Genomic DNA, 14,538 nt, shown 5'->3' with positions numbered 1-14,538 from the left:
TTGGTTGAGTATTTGTGCAACATATCGAATGCCAAATTGCTAATTTGTTCATCTTCTTATTTTCTTTCATCTTGGATACTCCAACACCTTTGCAATTTTCTCAAATTTGCTAAAACATCTCAATTTTCTCTTATCTAACTTTGATATCCCAATCCTCTTTCCGGACTTTGCAACTGTCCAAATCAATAAGTCTTGAGTCTTGCAATTTTGCAAAAATAACTTATTGACTGCGGTCTGTCTCATCCATTTTGGATTATCTCAACTAGAATTTTATCGTGCAAATCCATGGAAGTTGTGCTCGTAGAATAGAATTAGATGCCTTGTTATCTCACTTTCTCATGACTCATGATCCATGACATTGCTGAGTGGTTCAGCAACCGCAAGTCAACGGGTCAACCAACTAAAAAAATTTATTTGAAATGAAATGCATGGCCATGGAAGACAGTTCACTATTACAAAATCCATAGAAATTTTTCTTGGAAGAATCTCAGCCTTTTCATGAAGTAGCTGAGGAGTAACGCCAACGCAAATCAGGAATAAAAAAATACTTAGAAAATTTTTCTTGGAAGAGACCTATGCATTGTAACCCAAAAGTTCTTTCAGTCAAACCAACTATTGAATCAGGGTTGACTTGGTGCTTGACTCTGAGTTGCATGTATTCACTCACACATAGCTAAATGGGTTAAGTATTTAAATGCAATGGAAGTAATAGATATAATTATGAATTTTTCTAACAGGAGTTTTACACTCGTTGGTATATCTATGACTAACTTATCATATTAATACACACACCACATTTATTAGATTCCTACATTTAAGTTTTTTAAAATTAATTTCACTTTTTCGAAAAATTAACATTGAAAAGATGCTTGTAAGCATGCGTTAGTCAAATCCTACAACTATATACGCTCAAAGAAAAGTTAGCTATGAACTCATTGTACTAAAAACCCAACTTATCCACATATAAAAGCAATTGAAATCAGGGGCGGAGCCAGAAAAAATTTTCAGTGGGGGCGAAAGCAATTCTAAAATTTTTTACCTACTTTTTTTTTAGTTTTTTAAGGAAAAAATATTCACCAACAAGTACAAATGATGCATACATTTCACGAAAAATATCAAAAAACAAACTCAAAATTATTAATGTAATAATAATAATAATTTGATTTCAAAAGCAAACTAAACCATTTACAATTGCTCATGACGAGTTTTCATATTTTGATAACGGTTTACAATCTTTTCATTTTGAATTTCACGAAATATATTTTTCTTAATATAAGTAACTAAATAATTATTCATCCAAGTGTCTTCCATTTTATTTTGTAACCGATTCTTCACTATATTCATTATTGAAAAAACCCTTTCTATGGTAGTTGTAACAACAGGTAAAATAAAAAACAACTTTAAAAGCATATAAACCAATAGATACATAACTCCAGGGGACACACTTGAAATTACATCGAATTTTTATAGACATTATAGAAATTTAAGGGGGACAGTGGGGGCCTATAAACCAATAGATACACAAAACTCCAGGGAGCACAGTTAAAATTACATCAAATTTTTATAGGTATCATAAGAATTTAAGGGGCTCCACTGTCCCCAGTGTAAATCCGCCACTGATTGAAATTAAAGTCTTAGATTTAAATTTTACTTGTATGTATTTTTTATTTGTTTTCCCTAAGAACAATTTTTCGTGTATTTGTGTGGGAATCAACTTTTGAGTATATTCATATTAACACGCATCTATTGGTACATGTGAATTTGAACTATCCATTGACGTCGGTATTAAGAAACCGGAAAAGTAGGATTATATTGGCAATTTCTCATCTGCTTGCTCAGCCCTGACGATGCAATGGAAGAGAAAAGGCTAGGATGGGATTGCGACAGAACTTACTACCAAAAAAAAAAGAAAGAAAAGTGACCTGAAAAAGTTTCCAAGTTCGGTAGCCAAAGTTGCATTTTTGTCTCGGGTTTTAAAAATTGGTACAGCAAATAGTAATATTGATTAACATGCTTTTAAGGTATTAAAAGCTGAGAAATTATTCATAAAGTCATTGCACCACTTCATCCAATAAAAATTAATCTATTAAGAAAGAGTAGCTGTTTTTCCAATATTTGCACAATTTAAAACACCTACACTTAATTGGAGTGTTAAATTTTATCCCATTTAATGTTGTTTTTAGGCCCTCAACCTCTATTTCTTTAAAGGGCTTGGCTAATGAGCATCTCGGGGCACTCATTAAGATAGTTTCGGGTGTTTATTTTTTTGGTAAGAATGAAATTAATTCAGAATGTAAATGCAGAGGGAATAACAAATATAAGTGTGTGTTCAAATAATAAGTTGGAATATTTGTTTTTGCAATGAAGCAGACTTGCCAGAAAGCTGGTGTTTGGCATTTATTAGCAGTCGAAAGACTTCCTAAAAAAGATTGATTCAATAATTGAATTTCCATGATGCTTAGCAGCGAAGCTAGAAGTATAGCTCATCCATTCCCATATACAAATTAGAATTTACTGGTTATATTGTATTAAACAGTTAATTCATTGTGCTTTCGGTCTGGATAACATATTAGTCTAAACTCTTTAGAAAAGTTACCATTTCTATGATCTTTTTCCCTTAAAAGCAATCTTCTACTTTGACTTGTTTTCCCTAAACAAAAAAGGTTTATGCTGAGTTGAATCGACTTATATCGCTTAAATTCCTAGGATTCTATCCATCAAGAAATTACATAAAAAAGAAAGTTACTTCATAAATAATGCTATATGATTGCAAACAAAACCATATGTTCTCAATTACTTTGATAGAATACATTCGATTCCTCTTTCTCTTTGGCAGCTTAATTATCCAAACTTTTATGCTCATAAAAAATGGTACCAATAAGTTTCGCTTTTTTGGATTATTCTTTCTCTTTTTTTTTTTTTTTTTTAAGAAACTTCGTTTGCTCTCTAACATAGACGGGGGATGGGCCTCACAAGTTTCATTTTGCACAAAATTATTTCTACATATATAAATATGTTGAAATAATGTGTAAATAAGTTGTATATAGAATATAAATAAGTTAAGATTCTAAATCTTTATAAGGCTACTACTTGTGCATAGAAGGGCTAGTGAACCAAGTCAAAGTACTTTTGGAGCTAAGGATCAACTTTACTCATAATTATAATCAAGAAAATTAAACTTAATTTTTGGAAAAGAATAGATTATGTGTAGTTACATTTTATCCATAACTTAATAAAATCTAATTGTAAACATATTTTTAATACTTTACCCTCTTTTTTGCGTATTTTCATATTCATCTTGTTATTCTTATGAAAAATTTAAGAAATAATAATATTTTAATAGGAATTTTAATCTTTTTTAGGAGAAAGAAATTACAAGAACTACAAAATTACAAAAAAAAAGAATTTTAAAATGTTAAAAATGATTGTTATAAAATTTAATATTCAATATTTTCAAAATTTTTATATTCTAAATCATGGTTAATGTGGTACAATTGACTCAATTGCTTCTTTCCATATAAATATGTAATATTTCCTAAGTTGTAAGGTTAGGAGAGTCATTTGACCATCGATGAGATAAGCATTGAACTCCAAATAACTTATAAGGGAGGTAAGTGATATTTTTAAAACTTTAAGGGAGGATAGTGAAATTGTCAGAAACCTCAAGGGAGGTTTCTGAAATTATTCCAATAAAAAAGCGTATGCTGAGTTGTTCGACTTATATCACTTAAATCCTTCGGATTCTATCAATCAAGAAATTACATAAACAAGAAAGTTATTTCACAAATAATGCCATATGATTGCAAACAAAACCAATGTTCTCAATACTCTGATAGAATACATTCGATTCCGCTCTCTCTTTTGCAGCTTATCCAATCTTTATGCCCATAAAAAATGGTACCAATAAGTTTCACTTTTTTGGATTATTCTTTCTCTCTTTTTTTAAGAAACTTCACTCACTCTCTACCATATATGGGGAATGAGCCTCACAAGTTTATTCTTAAGTATAAATATGTTGAAATAAGGTGTGAATAAGTTACATATAGAATATAAATAAGTTAAGATTCTAAATCTTTATATAGCTACTATCTGCGCGTAGAATGACTAGTGGGCCAAGTCAAGAGTACTTTTGGAGCTTAGGATCAACCTTATTCATAATCATAATCAAGAAAGTTCAATCTTGCGCTCCCAATTCTTTGTTTACACATCCTTATCCTTCTGAGAATTAGTGCATGAACTACCATGAAATAACACTCCCAACAGTATCTTTACTTTTCCTCCATCTTAAGTAATTAATATTCACACTAGAAATTACAAAAGAATGGACCCACGCCCCAGCAAAGTCGTTGCAGCAAAGTCCTTTTTGGATCCCTTATATAATGCGACCAAAATCCGAATTGCTGTACCATCAAATTGTTCTTCAGATCATCAACTTCACGCAATAAACTGATTGAGTGTTCCCACTTCTTCACTTTTTTTCTCAGGAGGAGGAACTTTTTCTCTAGGAACTAGCTAGGAAGGCATTTACATTAAGCACCGTAAAAGAGAGCGTGGAGGCTGGACTGGACATTTTCAGTCAGTCATATACTGTGAGTCTTCCCATTTCTTCACCTTTTTTTCTCAAGTATGTTTTGTTTCCCCTTCTTTTGAATTTTAAGTATATACATAGTATGCAATCCTTGGTTAACTCAACTAAGCTAGAGTTTTTCTCTTCTCTTTTTCCTCAAGAAACTGTAATGTATCATTGCCTACAAACAGACCGAAGGGGGGGGGGGGGGGGGCAAGGCAGCCACCCCCCAAAATTTTCTAAAATCTCTGCCGGGCCTATTTGTTTTTAAGTAAAATAATATTACTTTGTCCCCAAATTTTGTAATAAATTATTCTTTAGCCCCTGCAAGTTTTCTTTATTAAATGTATCCTATGATTAGCCAATTTTTAGTTAACTTTTCTTGTGATTGGTATTAATATTAATGTTAGTAAACAATCATCTGCAGCTAGTATAGCTATTAAATAGCAACTAATCAAGAAAACAATAATTTGCCTCTATGCAAGTGTCTATAACAAAGCAACTCTTAATGTAAGTTTTGACTTGAATTAACAAAGGAATTTTCTTAACGTAAGGATACTCAATAAGACAGTTAACTTACCACATGAATACACACACTCACATTTATTGACCTCCTGTATTCAGATTCTTCTTCGGATAAGTTCGGGTCTTATTAAAAAAAAGTTAGCACATGAAACTATCTTAACAAGTGCCTCCGGGATACGAGTTAGCCGAACCCATTAAAAAAACTATGAAAACTAACTCCAAAATGTAAGATTGACCTGGATTAAAAAAAAGAGCAGGATTATTAATTAAAAACAAACGCAAGTTGTAATATTAGAAATAAAATGACTAGAGAGTCTAATATATATATATTTTTTTTGTATTTTGTCTTTTACAACTAAAAATATCTTATTATTATGATTTGTTTGGTATAACATTTTTTTTATTATATGTTTGACTATTCGCCTTCCTATCCTAAAATCATGGGTCCGTTGCGGGATGTTGAAAAATCAAGGAATTAGCAATTTGGCCTACATTACCGCAACAGCAGAAGAAACTATTATTAGTTACATCTGGCCTTTATTTTCATTACATACTCAAGAAACACATTCACAATATATGCACGTCAAATGTAATTGTTGCTATAATAATTATAGCAACATATCCTTTTGTGATGCAGATATATACTCAATCTGTGGTTTTTCATTATATCAAACAGCAATAATATAACCAACAGCCTTTGGATTATTGGCCACCATCAAAGATTTTAAGTTTTAATAGGGTGGGAGGTTAAAAGTTCAAATCTTGTCTCTCATCATTGTGCCATTATATGTGGTTTTTCCAGAAAAAAAGTTATCTATAGAGTAAATATTACCGTTTGATTAAAAAAAAAGTATCATAATGGGTATTATAATCCCTCTATGGTTGTTGGACAATTCAGTATTTAAGTAGAAGCACTACTAGTATTTCAAGTAATGACATTATAGAGTCTATTTTCTATCAAGTTTTCACTTTACATGAAATCATAAATGATGAAATGGATATTTTAAAACATTAAGAAAGTCATGTTAGCAATAGGTGAACCCATAGGGAGGTTGTGTGTAATTTACCTTACTATAGTGTCTACATCCTTAAGGCAAAAAACAAATCTGTCTAAAATTAAATGCTGCTGTTGTCTAATATCATCTTTTTGAGATTCTAATGTTAATTTTATTTTCTGAAGAAACGATAGATTGCTAATTCTACAATTGTCATTATCACATTTAGTCAAAGTATTTTTCTTGTAATGCCGGACATGTGTGGAATTTAATGAGTTTGTATGATATCATTAATGTTTCTCATTTTTTTTTCCTCTTTTGAACTTTTAGGAGAATATGTCGTCAATAATTGATGCAAACTTACTTTGCAAGAGCTTTGTTAATCAACTTAGTGCACTGAACAGAAGGAGATGGCACTCAGCTTTTGTGACCATATATTGTTCAAGGGCCTTTGAACAAGCTCTCGCCGCTCGAAATAGCAAAGTTTTGCTTATTCCATCACAAAGAGCAACTAAGAAAACAACCAAGATTTCAAGCCTTTGTGACCATGTGATAATCAATGTCAAAGATTACCCCAACTTTTACAATACTTATCAGCCAAGCCTCACAAAGCTTGTCAAGGAGAAAAGCATTCATCAGCTTAACGAATTAGGTGGTGTTCTAGGTATAGCTACTTCTCTCAATACAAAAATTCAGCATGGATTAAATTTTAATGATTACGAAGATATTTCACGTAGAGTTGAAGCTTTTGGTAGCAATACATTTCGTAAACCGCCCAAAAAGGGATTCTTCCCTTTTGTTTGGGAAGCTTTTCAAGATCCTACAATTTCCATTCTTTTGGCATGTGCTGCATTGTCTCTTGGTTTTGGGATAAAAGAGAATGGTCCAAAAGAAGGATGGTATGATGGTGGAAGTATTTTTGTTGCTGTATTTCTTGTTATTTCTGTTTCAGCAATCAGTAATTTTAGGCAGAATCGACAATTTGAGAGGCTTTCCAAGATTAGCAGCAATATCCCAGTTGAAGTAGTGAGAAATGGGAAGAGACAGCAACTTTCAATCTTTGAAATTGTTGTAGGAGATGTTGTTTACTTGAAGACTGGTGATCAGGTACCTGCTGATGGATTATTCTTGGAGGGGCATTCCTTACGCATTGATGAATCAAGCATGACTGGAGAAAGTGATCATCTTGAAGTAAATCACAGTCAGAATCCATTCTTGATTTCTGGCACTAAAGTAGCTGATGGATATGGTCAAATGCTTGTTACTTCTGTTGGAATGAACACAACTTGGGGGCAAATGATGAGCTCTGTTAGCCACGATTTTAATGAGAAAACCCCTCTTCAATCTCGCCTCAATAAGCTCACTTCAGCAATCAGTAAAGTTGGCTTAGCAGTTGCCTTTTTAGTTCTTGTGGTGCTTTTGGTTCGCTACTTTACAGGTCATACAAAGGATACATATGGAAATAAAGAGTTCAATGGCAGCAAAACGAAGGCTGATGATGTGATTAATGCTGTTGTGAAAATTATTGCTGCAGCAGTAACAATTGTAGTTGTTGCAATTCCAGAAGGCTTGCCTCTGGCTGTAACACTTACACTTGCTTATTCGATGAAGAGAATGATGGCTGATCAGGCAATGGTGAGAAAGCTTTCTGCTTGTGAAACAATGGGCTCTGCTACAACCATCTGTACAGACAAAACAGGTACTCTTACTTTAAATAGAATGACAGTTACAGAGTTTTGGCTGGGCAAAGATTCAATGGACAAAGATAGCTACATTTCCATCTCAACCAATGTTCTTAAATTGCTACACGAAGCAGTGAGCCTGAACACCACAGGAAGTGTTTTTGGGTCAATTAGTTCACGAACTGAGGGCCTCAAGTTCTCAGGAAGTCCTACTGAGAAAGCAATTCTATCTTGGGCTGTGATGGAATTAAATATGGATATGGAAAGAATAAAACAGAATTGCTCAATTCTTCATGTAGAAGCATTCAATTCAGATAAGAAGAGAAGTGGCGTCTTGATGAAGAGGACTGCAGATAATTTGATTAATGTCCACTGGAAAGGAGCTGCTGAAATGATACTAGCAATGTGCTCGCACTACTTTGATGCTGAAGGAGAAGTGAAATTACTAGATCATCTTGAGAGAGAGAAATTTGAAGAAATAATTCAGTGCATGGGTGCCAGCAGTCTGAGATGTATTGCATTTGCTTACAAGCAAATATCAGAAACTAGTGACGACATTGGAGAAATACAACAATCATTAGAAGATAAGAACTTGATCCTTTTGGGTATTGTAGGCCTGAAAGATCCCTGTCGCTCCAGTGTGAAGAAAGCTGTGGAATATTGTCAATATGCTGGTGTGAAGATCAAAATGATCACTGGTGACAACGTATTCACTGCAAGGGCAATAGCCACTGAATGTGGGATACTTAAGGTTAATCAAGAGGCCAACGAAGGATTGGTGGTGGAAGGTGTGGAATTTCGCAACTACACAGATGAGGAAAGGATGGAAAAGGTTGATAAAATTGTTGTAATGGCAAGATCATCTCCTTTTGACAAGCATCTCATGGTGAATTGTTTAAAAGCTAAAGGTCATGTTGTAGCAGTGACTGGAGATGGAACAAATGACGCACCAGCATTGAAAGAGGCTGATATAGGACTTTCTATGGGGATTCAGGGAACTGAAGTTGCTAAAGAGAGTTCCGATATTGTCATTCTGGATGACAATTTTGCTTCTGTTGCCACAGTTCTTACATGGGGAAGATGTGTATACAACAACATCCAGAAATTTATTCAGTTCCAGCTGACTGTGAATGTGGCAGCTCTGGTGATCAACTTTGTAGCAGCATTTTCAGCCGGAGAAGTATCATTAACAGCAGTTCAACTCTTGTGGGTAAATCTCATCATGGATACTCTTGGCGCCTTAGCTCTAGCAACAGAAAGGCCAACGAAGGATCTCATGCACAAGCCTCCAGTTGGGCGTACCGAGCCCCTCATCACCAACATCATGTGGAGGAACTTAGTCTCTCAAGCCTTGTATCAGATTGCAGTTCTTCTGACATTACAGTTCAGAGGTGAATCAATCTTTGGTGTCAGCAAAAAGGTAAACAATACCTTGATCTTCAACACTTTTGTTCTTTGCCAAGTGTTCAACGAGTTCAATGCAAGGAAGCTTGAGAGGAAGAATGTGTTTGAGGGGATACATAGGAACAAGTTGTTCTTGGGAATTATTGGGGTTACAATTATTCTTCAAGTGGTGATGGTGGAATTTCTGCAGAGGTTTGCTAATACAGAGAGATTGAATTGGGGGCAATGGGGAGCCTGCATAGGAATTGCAGCTGCCTCTTGGCCAATTGGCTGGATTGTTAAGTGCGTACCTGTTCCAGAAAGACCAGTGTTCAGTTATCTCATGTGGAAGAACTTGAAAGGAATGTAGTATGATCCGCAGTTTGCTCAACGTTCCATCAAAAAATTTCTTATTGGTTCTTTTTCTTTTCTTTTCTTTTTTAAAGAAAAATATTTCTTAGTGTGTTTGAAGTAATGTACTTTTGAAGTTCATTCTTGTTAAGGTCAATATTTACATTATCAATGGCACAAGAAATTTGTTTTCACTTCTGTTAAAACTATCACAGAAACTTATGGTGACTTGCTGGTTTATTTATGTAACTGCCCCTTCGTACAAGAATCATTTTCCAAAAGTTTCTCCTTCTTGCAAGTTTAAAAATGAAAATGAAAGAAATATATGGAAATAATGAGTTACTTACATTAGGTAAAAGATACATTATTGTGATAAAATATCAGCTAATCAACTTGTTGGAACGTAAGAAAATGAAATGGTTATTGCAAAACAAGTGGCCTCTTGTGGAAAGATTTTTATGAATATTATTCTCTGTTGGATAAGATAAGGTTGAGAAAAAAAAGTACAAGGCAAAGCTTATTTCCAGTTAGTCAATTTAGCTGGAAAGAGACTTCAAACCATCACCTAATTAAGGTAAGAAAATATGCACCATAAAATAAATAACTTAATCCTGTATAATGGAACAGAATTCTTGATTTTTTGTGCAGATTTTCAAAAATTTGTTAAACAAAATTATAAAGGTTCATACTAGGCCTGAATTCATAGTAAAATGGCATCATTTTGGCATGCATTCATTTCACCTGTGGCTTCATGGCTGCTGCATTCATTACAAGAATGGCTTTCACATTATTACTAGACTTAGTAATACTTGTGTTCCTTCTGTCCTTTGAAACCGTTGGCAGCTAAAATATTACTACAAGATAAATATTAAATTGATTCCCCCACCAATTTCTGGTAATTTATGCTAAGATTGCAAAATTCAATAGAAATGTGGAAAAGAAATACAAAGGTTGCCACCTAATCTGATAAAGTGGAAAAGGGTGGATAAGTGCCAAAATGATATCAATCGGCTGGTTGTTGGTTTGTTAACAAAGTCTTTTAACTGAAGAAAGAAGACACAAAGATAAACATATGAGGAAACAAAATACGGAGATGAGACCGACAGAGTTAATCAATACAAGTGCCCTTCATTCTGCAGATCTAAAACGATATGAACCTCGTACGTTTCCTCCTCGCCTGATCAGTCCTTCCAGTAAGAGATACCAAACTATCAACATAATTTAAGGCATGTAGCGAATTCAGAAGACCATAAACATTGTACTTTTTAATCCCACCTCCTCATTCATTATCCAAGAGAGTGCATGAGGCCAACTGTCCATTGCTGGTTTCAACAAGGAGTTTATCATTGTCCCAAGAACAAATTACACGGTATATACCTGAAAAAGGCCCTATTGAATATCTCTTAATCCAAGATTTTTCCGCTCCATTGTCCATCATCAACCATACATGAATGATTTGGCCTGAATTGTCTATTCCATGGCCACCAAGGTATTCTTCTGGCAGTTGGAATATTATCAAGGCAAGTGACTAGTCCAAGAGAACAAGCGTTTGTCGTTTGCCACTGATATCTACATCTATATCAGGATACTTAATTTCTAAGTACCTGAGTGCTGATGTCAAAAGAAAGGATCTACTCATGACATTCTGCTTAGGAGGCACGCCAATACAAGGATCCGTTCCATAAGGCGGTTACATTCCCATAGCATGATGCGCGGGATGATGATGTCCAATTCTCTCCGAAAATCAGTATTGAGATTGTAAATTTCGACTCTCCATTTACAAGCAAACCAATAATCATAATCATAGATGTGGAAGATTTTGATAATCTTGTAGTCATTAGTAGTTGGTAATACCCAAATCCTACATTCTAAATAAATATGATATTTAGTTTAGATTTCTAAGGACACATAGATAATCGAGTAAACATGTGTCAAGGTTACAATCATATATATAAAATGATGTTCAGTTTCGATTTTGATAGGTTGTTGAGTTGTCTATTCTCATATTCTGTCAAGTGGACATTTTGTCTTCATGCCACATGACAAATTAAATTGTAAAAACAAGTACGTGTATTTATATATTTGTGGATTTTATTCTTTTATTTTTTGGCAACAATTAATTATAGTTCTTTTTCAGTTCCTTATTTATAGTCAATTTCATTCAATCTACTAATGGCCTACCTTATCTAAGTTTATATTAATTGTAGGGTTATTATTACTTTAGCTACTTAACATTTGGTGTCACTATCAATTTCGTCCTATGGGGGTGAAGTAATTAAAAGATAATGTGCTGAATTGAATTACCTATAGGAGTGAAGTGACTAAAAGATAACGTTAGAGAGTAAATTGATTGTAGTAATATGGTTTAAAGGGGTAAAGTGATAATAACCCTTAATTGTATCTTCTTTATTTTTTTTGTTTCCTTTTAACCCTCTTCAATCACGTTTTCTATTCCTGTTACTGGCTTGATTATTTATTACCATTGCTAAAACTTAGATAAAATATGCAATATTAATGCTCACTTAGATAGTTTTTCCTCTTTGCAGGTTACTAAGTTGGCTATACTAAGAAAAAACTTTAGCTATTCTGGTTTTTTGCCAAATGGAAGTTTTATCTTTTCACCATGTAGACAAATACTGTGATTGCTTATATATCTTGGTGGATTTTATTCTTTTTTTGTAACAACTAATTATAGTCCTTTATTATTTTTTTATTTATAATAAATTTCAAAAAATCAATTAATTACCTACTTTATATACATTTGCATAATTTATGCCTCATTTATTTTTTGTTAATAGCTTTCCTTTTTTAATTCTCTATAATCACATTCTTTATTCCTATTATTGAATTGATAATGTATTATCATTATTCAAATTTGGATGAACTTTCATTTTTTTTATCATTCTAATACTTTTTATTTATAGCAAATTTAAAACTATTAATTCCCTACCTTATATATGTTTACATTGAATATGCTTTTCTTTTTTTAATCAGTCATCATTATTTTTTAAAATTTTCTTCAATTACATTAACTATATTTCTATTATTTGCTTGATTATTTATTTGTAATTCTAAAGTTTTGAAAATGTTCATTTTTCAACGAATTTATATTCCCCAACTTTAACATTTTACTCATAAAAATCCACTTAAATTGTTTAAATATTCACTTCTATTAATTTTTATCCTCTCTTTTCATTGGAATTTAATTTAGGCTAAAATGATATCCATATAAACATAGGATTGTAAAAGTTATCCCAAATTAATTTTTTGGTAGTTTTTAATAATTTGATCAAATAATAAGTTCATTATCTATTAGTTTTCTTTTTAAAATTCTTTTTAGTCGTGAAAGAATTAAATATTAAGTGCATTTATTTCCTAATATATCTCTTTACTCATATGTTGACATACCACCATTAATTAGAGTAAACATAACTGTTTCATGAGGTAAGATTTGATTGAAACTAATTTTTAAGTTGTTATTAACTATTTTTTGTCTATTCAATTTAAATTCTTGTTTTACAATTTGTGTATAAAAATTTTATAAAATAGTATTTTTAGTTATTTTATATCAATTTTCATTCAAAAAATAAAAATGTTAGAGCATAAAAAGTGCCCATGCAAATGCACGGATGAATAACTAGTTACTTATAACAAAGAATTCAAATCAAGTACAAATAGAAAATATGCAACATGAGTGCAAATATTCAACTAAAGACCTGATAGTGGAGATTGTTTGAAACTATGCCCAAATCAATTTCATTAAATACTACAAGTTGTAAGAGTATTCAGCATTAGCAATAGCAAGAGAATCAAAATATCATAATATATACTTTAATGTTTTGATGGCAGACAGATATTTTAACAGAGTTTTCGTATTTATCATTCAAAAACTCAATGAAGTATATTTGAAAAAATGAAATGAAGAAAAGCTAATAAAGAGAATACTTTTCAGGAAAGGCTAATTAAAAAAAATGAAAAGGAGCTAGTGACGGGCTTTTGGTACAAGTGCAAGTTGAAATCGAAAATATATCCATTTGACTGCAAGTATACAAGTCAAATAGTAGTTTAGAACATATATCGTGTCAATCACACGAGGAGCAACTATTGCAAGAAAGAACATAAGTTTATTGCATGAACACATATTGAATCACAAATAAAAGATAGCTAGAGAAAGTGTAGCCAAGTTGATGAACAAGCTCCCAAGATCTTCTATTTCTTCAACAAAATGAGTTGTACAATGGATTCTCCAAGTGTTTCTTACAAGTTCCTAGTTAGAGAGAATAAGAAAAAGCTATAACTAACCTCTTTTTTTTTTAGAAAAACTGACTTTTAACTAATGACTAAGAACTTTTTCTTTTCCAATGATTCTTACATATATAGTGTTAAGAGAGTCAAAAAGTATTTAATGATATGACATAAAGCTTCCTTTGCACTATTCTAGAGATTCTTAAGCATGTGCAGCCGAAATTCTGTGTTGGAATTGAGCTGGAAAATAGTGTGAAAATAGGGCAAGTTGTAGAAAAACAGAAGCCAATACACAACTTCTGAATACGTGACCTGAGCTCGCATATTCTGAGGGTGTGTTTTCTCTTCAGGCTCGTTTTTTTGCTTCCTTTCTGTCCAGTTCACCTCTAAGATCACAACCAAGATGTCCATGTTGATGCTCATGCATTTTACCAATAATACTTGCATGTGATGCTCTATTTCCTTTCCAATTTGTTGTTGAATCATGCACTAGTGGCGCTTAAATGAATTTGTCTTGATTCAATGCTTATATCATGTCTCAAATCCTGCAATTATAGCCAAAATTGCACATTAATCTATTCAAATGAAACTCATAAAATTTAGAGTCTAGGAGAGCAAGTTACACCTTAAAAATCCTCATTTGTACCAAAAATAAACATATAATCCTAGTAATAATCATATATAATACACACTTATCATTATGTAATATGTGTAAATAGAATTTCACTTTAAAATGGTCAAAGGTACCAGAGTTGATGTTATTCGATTGTCATGAACTAATGAAAAATAT

The 14,538-nt window shown here is 32.6% G+C and overlaps 1 protein-coding gene across 1 annotated transcript; it reads left to right on the top strand.

Moving 5' to 3' along the window:
* Window positions 1–4,434: 4,434 nt before the first annotated feature.
* Window positions 4,435–9,675, top strand: LOC113687876 (putative calcium-transporting ATPase 13, plasma membrane-type). The gene is made up of 2 exons (XM_072048550.1): window positions 4,435–4,589; window positions 6,418–9,675. The coding sequence occupies exon 2, from the start codon at window positions 6,424–6,426 to the stop codon at window positions 9,520–9,522; it is 3,099 nt and encodes a 1,032-aa protein (XP_071904651.1). The 5' UTR covers window positions 4,435–4,589; window positions 6,418–6,423; the 3' UTR covers window positions 9,523–9,675.
* The last annotated feature ends 4,863 nt before the right edge of the window (window positions 9,676–14,538 follow it).

Source organism: Coffea arabica, chromosome 5e (assembly GCF_036785885.1).
Source record: "Coffea arabica cultivar ET-39 chromosome 5e, Coffea Arabica ET-39 HiFi, whole genome shotgun sequence".
Classification (NCBI taxonomy): Eukaryota; Viridiplantae; Streptophyta; class Magnoliopsida; order Gentianales; family Rubiaceae; genus Coffea; species Coffea arabica.
The sequence above is the reverse complement of the archived record's forward strand: the minus strand, read 5'-3'. Positions and strand labels throughout refer to the sequence as shown.

What these genes read in the sequence shown, in the direction of transcription:
- LOC113687876 (XM_072048550.1), top strand. Translation starts at nt 6,424, where the DNA reads ATGTCGTCAATAATTGATGCAAACTTACTTTGCAAGAGCTTTGTTAAT.